Source organism: Chlorocebus sabaeus, chromosome 11 (genome assembly GCF_047675955.1).
Source record: "Chlorocebus sabaeus isolate Y175 chromosome 11, mChlSab1.0.hap1, whole genome shotgun sequence".
NCBI lineage: Eukaryota > Metazoa > Chordata > Mammalia > Primates > Cercopithecidae > Chlorocebus > Chlorocebus sabaeus.
In genome coordinates this window covers 118550224-118563464 of record NC_132914.1, presented here as the reverse complement: position 1 = coordinate 118563464, position 13241 = coordinate 118550224, and the positions used below count along the sequence as shown (strand labels likewise).

The window sequence follows — 13241 nt, the reverse complement described above, 5'->3', positions numbered from 1 at the left end:
TCAGCCTCCTAGCTATGACTACAGGCATGCACCACAATACCCAGCTAATTTTTTATTTATTTTTTTTTATTTTTTTTGAGATGGAGTCTCGCTGTGTCACCCAAGCTGGAGTGCAGTGGCCGGATCTCAGCTCACTGCAAGCTCTGCCTCCTGGGTTTACACCATTCTCCTGCCTCAGCCTCCTGAGTAGCTGGGACTACAGGTGCCCACCACCATGCCCAGCTAGTTTTTTGTATTTTTTAGTAGAGACAGGGTTTCACCATGTTAGCTAGGATGGTCTCGATCTCCTGACCTCGTGATCCACCCGTCTCGGCCTCCCAAAGTGCTGGGATTACAGGCTTGAGCCACCGCACCTGGCCTTAATTTTTTTTTTTAATTATTTTTCATAGAGATAGGATCTTGCTATGTTGCCCAGGCTGGTCTCAAACTCCTGGCTTCAAGCAATCGTCCCACCTTGGCCTTCCGAAGTGCTGGGATTACAAGCATGAACCACTGGGCCCACCCAGTTGTCAGGTTTTAAAAGGGACACAGACAAGCTGAAGCTTGTGTGAGGAACAGTCTCAGGGTGTTGAGACATTCAAAGCCATATCATATAAGTAATGTGGGAGGGATGTGAGTTGTTTAGCCTGGAGAAAAATGACTTATCCAAGCATGTGTTGGACATCTTTATGTAGTAAAAGGTCATGTGAAAAGAGCTTAGATTGATCGAGGGTATGGCTACAGGAGAAGATTGAGAGCTGGTAAGTAAGTGTAAGTTAAAGGACAAAATATTTCTGCTCATTATAAGGAAACAGTTTCCCCTTATTGAACCCTCTGAGGAAGGCATCAGTGGGGTGCAGCAGCCTAGACCAAAGATGTTATTAAGGGTATTCAAACATCAGATTGATGGTTGTACCCAAAAATGTTTAAGGCGCCAAAAAACTCCATGATTTTTGCAACATTCCATGATATCTTGTAATAACTAACTGCGGTCTCGCCACCTGGATTCAAGTAATTCTCCTGTCTCAGCCTCCCAAGTAGCTGGGACTACAGGTGCGTGCCACTACGCCCGGCTAATTTTTATATTTTTAGTAGAGATGGGGTTTCACCATATTGGTCAGGATGGTCTCAAACTCCTGACCTCAGGTGATCCACCTGCCTCGGCCTCCCAAAGTGCTGGGATTACAGGTGTGAGCCACTGTGCCTAGCCACAAATAATATTTTGATGAACAGAATTTCTTCTTTTTATTTGTAAAAATATAGAGATGAGGTTTCGCTATGTTGCCCAGGTTGTTCTTGAATGCCTGGTCTCAAGTGATCCTCCCACCTTGGCCTCCCAAAGTGCTGGGATTACAGGCATGAGCTACTGCACCCATCTCAGAATTTGTCTATGTTTACAGTATTATCAATGGGTAGACAGCTAATTGCACAGAATATGAACAAGGAAAGGTAGATTTTTATTAATGTGTACATTTTCCTTAATTCCTGATTTATTCAGGCCCAGCCTTCTTTGTTTCTGGTCCTGGATCTATGGGCCTGTGTAAATCTTTGTCACTTAGCTAAAAGGATTTCTTGAAAATCCTTGTAGTTATTTATTGAGCATTTACTGTGTACTAGGCACTATTATAGGTACTAGGGATACAGCAGTGAAAAAGAAAAAGAAAAAAAAAAAAACACCCTGTTATAGAGCTTATATCAGGGGAGGTAGGGAATAAACAATGCTAAGCATAGTTGTAATATCTCAGGTAGTGATAGGCCAGGATAAGAGGTTAGAAAGTGATGGCAAAGTGCTCTTGTTTGCTCTTGTTTTCCTGAGTAACACTCTTACTCCAGATACATGCATAGATCACTCACTCCTTCAATTTGTAAATCTCTGTTTAAATATAAAGGTAGCAGATCAGCCCTCCTTGATCTCTACCAACTTAATATTTGAACAGAGATTTAAAGGAAAAAAATATTACAGAAGTGGGAATCCTCAAAATACTTTCTAAAACTAGCTTTGGGCTGGGCACCATAGCTCATGCCTATAATCCCAGCACTTTGGGAGGCCAAAGGAGGAGGATCGCTTGAGGCCAGGAATTGGAGACCAGCCTGGGGAACACAGTGAGACTTTATCGCTTTAAAAAAATTAGCTGGGCCGGGCGCGGTGGCTCAAGCCTGTAATCCTAGCACTTTGGGAGGCCGAGACGGGCGGATCACGAGGTCAGGAGATCGAGACCATCCTGGCTAACATGGTGAAACCCCGTCTCTACTAAAAAAATACAAAAAACTAGCCGGGCGAGGTGGCGGGCGCCTGTAGTCCCAGCTACTCGGGAGGCTGAGGCAGGAGAATGGCGTGAACCCGGGAGGCGGAGCTTGCAGTGAGCTGAGATCGGCCACTGCACTCCAGCCTGGGCGACAGAGCGAGACTCTGTCTCAAAAAAAAAAAAAAAAAAAAATTAGCTGAACATGGTGGTGTGAACCTGTAGTCCCAGTCACTTGGGAGGCTGAGGCGGGAGGATCGCCTGAGGCCAGGAGTTTACCAGCCTGGGGAACATAGTGAGACTCTTTTTCTATTTAAATAAAAATTAGCCTACCAGGCATGGTGGTGAGTGCCTGTAGTCCCAGCTGCTCGGGAGGCTGAGGTCCATCGCCTGAGCCCAGGAATTCAAGGCTGTAGTGAGCTAGGATTGCGCTGCTGTACTCCAATGTGGGTGACAGAGGGAGACCCTGTCTCTAAAAAACAAAAAAGTGATTTTGAAAAATGATAAAAGTAACAAATGCACATAGTAAGAAAAAAGTTCAAATAATGTAGGAGGGAATGCCATGAAAAGTAAAATATTATGTCCTCTCCTTGCCCTTCCCCTCAGCAGTGCACCTTTAAAATAAACATCTTAGGAGCAGAGATAAAAGTCTTTGCTTTATGCCCTTTTCGTAGAAATTCCCCTTAGAAGCGACATGTCCTATATTTCCACTGTCAGTGTTTTCTGCTGCTGGGGTTGGGGCACGCCTCTGAGAGAATAAGCCCAGAAATAGTTACAGCTTCCAACCCAGAGACCTGCACTTGCATGACTGTGTACAGATGACTTCCTGCTATGGTTGCTTATGCATGTTTGTGGTTATTAATGGGATATTAATGTTTAGTCTGTCATTAGTCAACAGGCAGAGCTCGCCCTGCAGGAGGCAATTAGGATTGCCCAGGAGTCCAACGATCACGTGTGTCTCCAGCATTGTTTGGTGAGGCCGTCCTCTGGTCTTGGGAGTTTTGTTCACGGGTTGAGTTGGCCTTCACAAGGCCCCATTTGAATTGGGTTGTTTTGCAGTTGGAGCAGAGATCTTCAGCAGTAAAAGGAAACAAGTTAGGTGGTCATGGGAATTCAGAAAGGGCAACCTAGCTTTACTTATCTTTCTTAATTCATGACATCTGTGTTGCTTTTGACATATATCTGGTCTACAAAGTTTAATGCAACTTGCCACGAAAGAAGAGGAAAAACCTTTATCACATTTAGGACTGGCATTAACAAAAGATATATGCTACACTTAGTAACTGGGTGAGATGTAGTCCTGTAATAGCAAAATCACCAAGCACAAGTGGAACACAGAAGCTACTTGACAAGCACCTGAGAATCTTATTTCTCAATTAAAGGCCATCTAGGAGCTTCATGATTTTTTTCTGAAACACCCGCCACTCAGTGGCTGGCAGTTGAAGCAGAACAATGACTCGTTTATTTCAGCCTGGCTTTAATGGTGTTGATATGCTTGACAGGTCTCATTGAGATTCTTGATATTTCTTGAAAGAGTATCTAAGAGGATTCATTTTGTCCCTTTTAAATTCCTTCTTATGACCACATTGATATTTCACTAGAACATCAGCCCATTGCCATTGTTATGATATATTTTGATGATTTCTCTTGCCAGAGCTGGCTTTATGTGCTGGGGCAGAAGAGATCCGATAGCTATGTTCTGCTGGAGCATTCTGTGAAGAAAGCAGTACATTTTGGGTTACCGGTAAGGCTCATCTTTCTGTGCTGTGAGATTGTTTCCATAAATGGTCGAGCCTTTGTCTCTTTTTCTGCCCACCTCTGTCATTAACCAGCGATAGATTTAGAATGGGTTTCAAAGTGTGGTTTTATTCTTGGCAGTTTCATATGACTTTAATTATTAATCAGACCACTAAATTCTGTGTGGTAGGTTTTTCTCTGTTCCCTGTATCCTAATAACATCTGTGGAAATTCCCTTTACCAATTTGATAAGAGATTGTTGTTTAGTTTATTGAGCAACATTAATTTTAGCACATAGTCACTTAGAAAAATTTTAGCAAAGGCTTATTTTTAAACCAGGGATTGGTGAACTTTCCAGCCCTTAGGCCAAATCTGGCTTTCTGCCTACTTAGGGGCTTCAGGCTGAGTGGATTTTACAATTTTAAGTGATTGGGGAAAAAATGAACAACAGAGAAGAAATGTGTGACAGAAACCAAATGTGGCCTGAAAAATTGAAATTATTTACTCTCTGGCCCTTTATAGAACAAGTTTGCTGATCCTTGTTTTAAACAATAAACAAAGCCAGGAACCAATAAACTTGACAGGCAGATTTGCCCTTTCTCGTTTTGAGTGATAGGGAAGGCCGTGAATTATAGTCCTCAATGACATACACAGAGGGACATTGAAAAGACTTAATCTGGCCAGCACAGTGGCTCACACCTGTAATCCCAGCACTTTGGGAGGCTGAGGCAGGTGGATTACCTGAGGTCAGGAGTTCGAGACCAGCCTGGCCAACATGGTGAAACCCCATCTCTACTAAAAACACAAAATTAGCCGGGTGTGGTGAAACATGCCTGTGATCCCAGCTACTTAAGAGACTGAGGCAGGAGAATCGCTTGAACCTGGGAGGCGGAGGTTGCAGTGAGCCGAGATTGCGCCATTGCACTCCAGCCTGGACAACAAGAATGAAATTCCATCTCAAAAAAAAAGGAAGCACAAGCTTGGAGAACCTTATTCTCACTCAGAAACACCTATTGAAAACTAGACCATAGGCAGTGGGACTGCTTAAGCATTCTGTCTTATGAAGTTTGTGACAGACTTTGGTAAAATAGAAAGTAATTATGTGTAGTAATTTAATGTGTACACTTTAAAATCTGGTCCTGGTGCGGTGGCTCACGCCTGTAATCCCAGCACTTTGGGAGGCCAAGGCGGGTGGATCATGAGGTCAGGAGTTTGAGACCAGCCTGACCAGTATGGTAAAAGCTCGTCTCTACTAAAAATACAAAAATTAGCCGGGCGTGGTGGCGGGCGCCTGTAGTCCCAGCTAGTTGGGAGGCTGAGGCAGAAGAATTGCTTGAACCAGGGAGGCGGAGGTTGCAGTGAGCCAAGATTGCGGCACTGCACTCCAGCCTGGGTGACAGAGCAAGACTCCGTCTCAAAAAACACCCAAAAACCAAAAAACACATCTGTAGCTTGTCCTTTGATTCACACCTGGGAAAGAAACTTACACATACAGAATTGATTGTAATGACAAAAGTGGCTCCTTGAACTAAGTGTAGGCTTAACTACAATTTTTGCCATGAATTTAAGCTGGCATTTTTTAGTTGAGCTTTCATCCTTGTGAAGATGACACCAAAAGTTAATGACAAGATAATTTTGTTGCTCATGATAGGCATCCTTTTTTGATCTCCTATTACATATGTGCGCAGCACTGTTTGACATCTATTATTTCATTGTAATCCTTACGATAATTCTTTATGATAGGTTTGATGCGCATTTTACAGATGAGGAAGCTGAGGCTTAGCTAAGAAGCTAAGTGACTGGCCCTAAGTCACACAGTAAGTAGCAGAGGCAGTGTTTAAGTCCAGGTCCATCTAATGCTAAAGCCCTGCTGGCTCTTTCCCGTGTACCCTCTGCCTCTCTCCCAGACCCAGGTTTTCAGGAACACGTCTCGTATGGATCAGGGTTCAGGCCAGGTTGTAGGTACTTTCCTTTTAGATAGTGCTGTCACTGTGCATGTGCTGAAATGTGAAATCCACCACATTTCTGAAGAGCAAAACAAATTCTGTCATGTAATCTCTATCTTGGGTCGTGGGTATATCTGTCCCCTTAGTACCTCGCCTCCCTGGGAATACAGTCCCTTGTTCAACAGAGAGCTTTTGCTGGGAAGACGGCAAACAAGCTGATGGATGCCCTAAAGGACTCCGACCTCCTGCACTGGAAACACAGCCTGTCAGAGCTCATCGATATCAGCATCGCCCAGAAAACGGCCATCTGGAGGCTGTATGGCCGCAGGTAGGTCACCCAAGGCCCTGGGGGTGTAAATCCTTTAGAGAGAAGCAGGAGCTAGCAAACTGTTTCTGTGAAAGGCCATACGTACAAGATTTACCCACCTTGGGCAGACGTTGTTCCTGCAGGGGATTAGACAAAATGTTTTATAGTCTAAAACATTTTGTATTTTGCACAGACTGAAAAGTTTTTTCCCATGCATGTTCCTTCTTACTCCTCCCAACCACTCTGTGAGGTAACGGGTGGGTGATCTCCATGCTGGGAGAGTAAACCAAGGTTCACACATCTGATCTACCCGAGATTGCAAACGCAGTTAACAAGTGACAGAGAAAGGACTCAAACCCATGTCATCTGACTCCAAGCACCGGGCTCCTCTGCTCTGTGACAGGAACCTTTCTTCCTGTTTATAGCAGGCATGATCTATGGTTGCTCTAGTTGAGTGTCACCTGAACCCCAAAGCTATTATGTAAAGAAACTTGCTTTTCTGTTAACTGAGGTGTTTTCTGTGGAATATTTTCAGCTTCTTGCGTACTTTCCCATTTAGCCACTTTTAGCCTGGAAGTAAACTTTGTTGCGGGATTTTAATCCTGGAGTTCTGTTGCTACCTCACCCCTCACTTAGACAGTCTGTTTCTAGGAATTCAGTAATGAAAGGAAGTGCCTTTTTTTACCAGTCTTGTTTTTGTATTTCAGATAATTTTTTGGCACGGTGTGCTCTGAAACAGCTGCAGACACTGGCCACTGCTTACATTGCCAGAGCAGCCTGTGCCAGGATGGCATCGGGTCTGAATTCACCCGTGAAAACTAATTAACATACTATGACTGCAGGGACCATGGGGTGGGGGCGGGGGGATCTGGGAGCACGCACTCCCAGCTGTGCCCTAACCACTACGTGTCTCCTCGGGCTGCACATCCAGGATGCTTTTCTGCTTTTCTTATCCTGAGGGCAGGGTTGATGGCACTGGGAGGCAGCTGCTCCCAAGAAAGCCAGAGCCTGTGAGGTGTTTGACTTGACGCCTCCACTCAAGATAGCTGACGGGCATGGCCAAAGGGCAGCCAGGTCTGCTGCTGAAAGGAAATCCTGTTCCCTCTCCCCACCCAGCACCATGGCCCTGCAACAGGCCCAGATGTTGCTGAGCATGAACAGCCTGGAGGCGGTGAATGCGGGCGTGCAGCAGAACAACACGGAGTCCTTTGCTGTCGCACTCTGCCACCTCGCAGAGCTACACGCGGAGCAGGTAGGCAGGTGGCCGGGCCCACGTGCTTCTGGGGCAATGGAGGCTCTACCGTTTCTCTCCTCTAGTGCTTGAGGAAAGCACTGGACACGTCTTGGACAGGTCTGCTCAACAATGTGGCTGAAAGAGTGAAACCCCACCAGTGGAAGGGGACCAAGTGTGGAGTCTGCAAAGTTGGTTGAATTTGGGGTCTTTTTTTGGCATCAGTGAAGGGAATTCTAAGAGGTCAGCCAGTTTCATGTAACTAAGGAAATAAATAGGATTCTTTGACATTTAAGGTAGTAGAGGTTTGTGTGTTTTAGGAGAGAGGAGAGTATAATAGAAGTATAGCTGAGGCCGGGCGCGGTGGCTCAAGCCTGTAATCCCAGCACTTTGGGAGGCTGAGACGGGCGGATCACGAGGTCAGGAGATCAAGACCATCCTGGCTAACCCGGTGAAACCCCGTCTCTAGTAAAAAATACAAAAAAATAGCCGGGCGAGGTGGCGAGCGTCTGTAGTCCCAGCTACTCGGGAGGCTGAGGCAGGAGAATGGCATAAACCCGGGAGGCGGAGCTTGCAGTAAGCCGAGATCCAGCCACTGCACTCCAGCCTGGGCGACAGAGCGAGACTCCATCTTAAAAAAAAAAAAAGTAGTATAGCTGAGATCATAATAACTAATGTTGGTTGTAAATTTCTTCTGTGCCAGTCCCTGTGCCTATTTTATGTGTACTGTCTTATAGAATCCACTTCATAGGCTCAGGTTTGTTGTTATCCTTGTTTCACAGAACTAAAGACTGAGGTTGTGGGAGCTAAATCCTGTATCCAACACCCATAAATGTCAGAGGCAGGTTTCCAACCCAAACCTGGTTGACTCTAAAAAAGAGCAGTGGGAATAGGACATAATCTTGATGACTTACAGCCCAAGTAATTTGACGAGATTCTCTTTATATGGGATCAATTAGTGTATCTCTTCTGCTACTGTAGGCTTTATCTTCCCTTTGTTCAAAATGTCTTCTTTCGTGGGAAAGAGTCAGGGAAAGCTATTTTATCTAAAGCCCTCCATCTCACTAAACACTGCCGTGGCAATCCAGACGTTTCCTTGATCATATTTTTCTCTTCCTCTTTGTGATACCTGTTACTGTTAGTTTGCATCATAATACTCAATATTTCCCTAATTGCAGCCTAAAGATTTTTGAGTGATTTCCACTCCTTTCAGAGGTCTAGAAATACTTCCCTATAGCAAACATGTTAGCATTTTACAGTCTCTTACATGGCTGTGTAAACTGAGGGGTGGATGGGCCCTGACTGATGGGTTCCATGGCGCCTTTGCCAGCTGGTTTCTTCCCGTGCCTGGGAAGTACCGCCTGTGTTTTCTGAGGTTGAAAGGGCTGGCTGGTTGCCTTCCCCCCGGGAATGTTGCAGGTCTGTCTCTCGCTTGTTTCTTCCCTCTTTGTGGCACTGGCACCTCTTTAACATCACTTCACTTCCTTTCCTGGTGCCATGGATAAGAGGAGCATCTGGTAATGAATGAGTCGGTGAACATATTGAAGTATCTAGGTGTTTTTTTTTTTTTTTTTTTGAGACAGAGTCTGGCTCTGTCGCCCAGGCTGGAGTGCAGTGGCCGGATCTCAGCTCACTGCAAGCTCCGCCTCCCTGGTTTACGCCATTCTCCTGCCTCAGCCTCCGGAGTAGCTGGGACTACAGGCGCCCGCCACCTCGCCCGGCTAGTTTTTTTTTGTATTTTAGTAGAGACGGGGTTTCACCGTGTTCGCCAGGATGGTCTCGATCTCCTGACCTCGTGATCCGCCCGTCTCGGCCTCCCAAAGTGCTGGGATTACAGGCTTGAGCCACCGCGCCCGGCCTTTTTTTTTTTTTTTTTTGAGACAGAGTCTCTCTCTGTCACCCAAGCTGGAGTGCAGTGGCTCAATCTCGGCTCACTGCAAGCTCTGCCTCCCAGGTTCACACCATTCTCCTGCCTCAGCCTCCCAAGTAGCTGGGACTACAGGCGCCCATCACCATGCCCATCACCATGCCACCAGGCTATTTTTTTGTATTTTTAGTAGAGACAGGGTTTCACCACGTTGGCCAGGATGGTCTCGATCTCTTGACCTCGTGATCCACCCACCTCGGCCTCCCAAAGTGCTGGGATTACAGGCATGAGCCACCGTGCCTGGCCAATATTTAGTTTTTTTTGAGACAGAGTCTCGCTCTGTCGCCCAGGCTGGAGTGCAGTGGCACTATCTCGGCTCACTGCAACCTCCGCCTCTGGGGTTCAAGCAATTCTCATTTTTCAGTCTCCCGAATAGCTGGGACTACAGGTGTACACCACTATACCCGGCTAATTTTTGTATTTTTAGTAGAGATGAGACTTCACCATGTTGGCCAGGATAGTCTCAAACTCCTAGCCTCGTGTGATCTGCTTCCTCAGCCTCCCAAAGTGCTAGGATTATAGATGTGAGCCACCGTGCCTGGCGAAATTATTATTTTTTTACTATTAGAATAGAAAACTACTTTTCAAAAACCTTAGTTTTGGTTCAATTCTTTTTATTTTTAATTTTAAATTTATTTTTAATTTAATTTTATTTTTTTGAGAGGGAGTCTCACCCTGTCACCTAGGCTGGAGTGCAATGGTGCGATCTCAGCTCATTGCAACCTCCACCTCCTGGGTTCAAGTGATTCTCCTACCTCAGCCTCCCAAGTAGCTAGGATTACAGGTGTGTGTCACTACACCCAGCTAATTTTTGTATTTTTTGTAGAGATGGGTTCTTACCATGTTGGCCAAGCTGGTCTCAAACTCCTGATCTCAAATGATCCATCCGCCTCAGCTTCCCAAATTGTTGGGATTACAGGCGTTAGCCACCGTGCCCAGCCAATTTTTAATTTTTTTTGAGACAGGGTCTCGCTCTATCACCAGGGCTGGAGTGTAGTGGTGCAATCACAGCAAACTGCAGCCTCAACCTTTTGGGCTCAAGTGATCCTCCCACCTCAGCCTCCTCAGTAGCTGAGACTACAGGAGCATGTGACCACACGGTTAATTAAAATATCTTTTTGTAGAGATGGAATCTCACTATGTTGCCCAGGCTAGTCTCAAACTTCTGGGCTCAAGCAGTCCTCCCACTTCAGCTTCACAGTGTTGGGATTACCACACCCAGTGTATTTTTTATTTTTTTAAGAGATGGAGTCTCACTGTTGCCCAGGATGGAGTGCAGTGGCACAATCAGAGCTCACAGCAGCCTTGAACTCCACCTCAACCTGCCCAGTAGCTGGGACTACAGGTGCACACCACCTCACCCAGCTAATTATTTTAATTCTTGTTTCTTAGAGATGGAATCTTTCTATGTTGTGTTGCCCAGGCTGGCCTTGAACTCCTGGCCTCAAGTGATCCTCCTGCCTTGGCCTCCCAAAGTGTTAGAATTACAGGTGTGAGTCACAGTGCCTTGTGGCTCAATTCTTTAGCCTTGTAACTTTGTCCAAGGCCATTTGTTAGAATTTTGTGTTTTTTTCCTGGGAGTAAGACCCTGAAAAGTAACCATGCTCTTTGGGTCTCTATTAGTAATGCCATCTGCATCCCCCTTTCACCTCTGGGCTTATGTGAAAAACCTGCTGATCCAATCATTGTTTGGCTTCAACAGCCAGGGTGTGTTAGGAAGCCTTTTAGTACAAAACTAGAAGGTAGCTGCCTTTTTGTTTTAAGTCAGTCCTTTACCCCTTTCTTCATCTTGCCTTAGATCTTTCTAGTTTTAGAACATCAGCCATGTGGATATATATACTTACTGGGCTGATGACTGTCACATTTTTAATTAGACAAGTTAGACTCGCACCTGTGAAATTAAGTTTGGCCAGCTGCAGAGAAGGCAACTTTATCTTGAGTCTCCAGTTACTCTTTTATTTCTTTTGTATCTGCTTCTGAAACTTGCCTCCAAGTCAATTTCATGGTGCACTTTGTTTTGTGGTATGGGAGTAATTGGGGTTTTGGTAAGCCTATAAATAAGTTATGGACATGCCTGTAATCCCAGCACTTTGGGAGGCTGAGGCGGGCGGATCACAAGGTCAGGAGATCGAGACCATGGTGAAACCCCGTCTCTACTAAAAAATAGAAAAAAATTAGCCGGGCGCAGTGGCGGGCGCCTGTAGTCCCAGCTACTCGGGAGGCTGAGGTAGGAGAATGGCGTGAACCCGGGAGGCGGAGCTTGCAGTGAGCCGAGATTGCGCCACTGCACTCCAGCCTGGGCGACAGAGCGAGACTCCATCTCAAAAAAAAAAAAAACAAAAACAAATAAGTTATGGAACTCAGAACTGCTTTCTGAGCTTCCTCTTGCAACCCAGAGGAAGTAGAGTGAATTCTTTTTTTTTTTTTTTTTTTTTTTTTGAGACGGAGTCTGGCTCTGTCGCCCGGGCTGGAGTGCAGTGGCCGGATCTCAGCTCACTGCAAGCTCCGCCTCCCGGGTTTACGCCATTCTCCTGCCTCAGCCTCCCGAGTAGCTGGGACTACAGGCGCCCGCCACCACGCCCGGCTAGTTTTTTTGTATTTTTTAGTAGAGACGGGGTTTCGCCGTGTTAGCCAGGATGGTCTTGATCTCCTGACCTCGTGATCCGCCCGTCTCGGCCTCCCAAAGTGCTGGGATTACAGGCTTGAGCCACCGCGCCCGGCCGTGAATTCTTTCTCTAAGATAACCATTCTCCTTTTCTCTTTCTGTGTAATTCTAGCTCATCTTATATCATTCCTCTCTCAGTCTCAGGAATTGTAGGCCACAATGGGAATGTTTTTGGGGGATACTGCAGGATCTATATCCCCATGCCTGACTGTGTGGCAGTCATGAAAATAATTGGTGAGACTGGCCAGTTAAAATCACAGGAATAATGATCTTTTGTTGTAATTCAATGTAATTTCTGCTTATTCACTTCAAATAAAAGTCCACTTGTGGCCTGAGCTTCTATGTAGACAAAAAGAGCATTACCTCATGAAAGGATTGAGACAAATTGAAAAGACTTCCGGATCAATAAGATAAACCTCCCAGCTGGGCGCTGTTTATCTTTATACTTGTAATCCCAGCACTTTGGGAGGCTGAAGCAGGCAAATCACTTGAGCTCAGGAGTTTGAGACCAGCCTATGCAACATGGTGAAACCCCCTATCTAGAAAATATACAAAAATTAGCTGGATGTGGTGTGTGGTGGCACACGGCTGTAGTTCCAGCTACTAGGGAGGCTGAGGTGGGAGGATTACTTGAGCCTAGGAGGCAGAGGTTGCAATGAGCTGAGATTGCATCACTACACTCCAGCCTGGGCAGTAGAGCAAAACCTTGTCTCAAAAAAAAAAAAAAAAGATAAACATCCCAACAATATAAGAGTATTAAAAAAGTGATGAATGTATATTCACAGAAAAAGCATGGCCCAAAAACATGAAAACATTTCAATCTAGTCATTGAAATTAAATTTAAAGCAGTTAAGGTACTACTTTCACCAATTATATAAGCAAAGATACTTCAGTATTAGGGGAAGAAAAGCACACAGAGTTTTGGTATGAAAGTACTTGGTACATTTCTATAGGGTAATTTAGTAATATATCTCAAGGAACTTAAAAGTGCCTGTCATTTCTACTTCTAAGGTTTTTTGTTTGTTTGTTTGTTGTTGTTTTGTTTTTGAGATGGAGTTTCGCTCTGGGGCCAAGGCTAGAGTGCAGTGGCGTGATCTCGGCTCACTGCAACCTCTGCCTCCTGGGTTCAAGCGATTCTCCTGCCTTTGCATCCTGAGTAGCTGGGATTACAGGCACATGCCACCACGCCTGACTAGTTTTTTTGTA

General features: G+C 45.4%; 1 protein-coding gene across 4 annotated transcripts in view; it reads left to right on the top strand.

Moving 5' to 3' along the window:
• ANAPC5 (anaphase promoting complex subunit 5) overlaps positions 1–13241 on the top strand; it is a 47776-nt gene that overhangs the window by 18644 nt on the left and 15891 nt on the right. For 3 of the 4 annotated variants that reach the window (XM_073021158.1, XM_073021159.1, XM_008004981.3), the window contains 4 exons: positions 3114–3195; positions 3877–3966; positions 6052–6233; positions 7329–7464. In XM_073021158.1, coding sequence (XP_072877259.1) covers positions 3114–3195; positions 3877–3966; positions 6052–6233; positions 7329–7464 — 490 coding nt within the window. The remainder of the gene's footprint in view (positions 1–3113; positions 3196–3876; positions 3967–6051; positions 6234–7328; positions 7465–13241) is intronic. The other variant, XM_008004984.3, reaches the window with a different exon arrangement.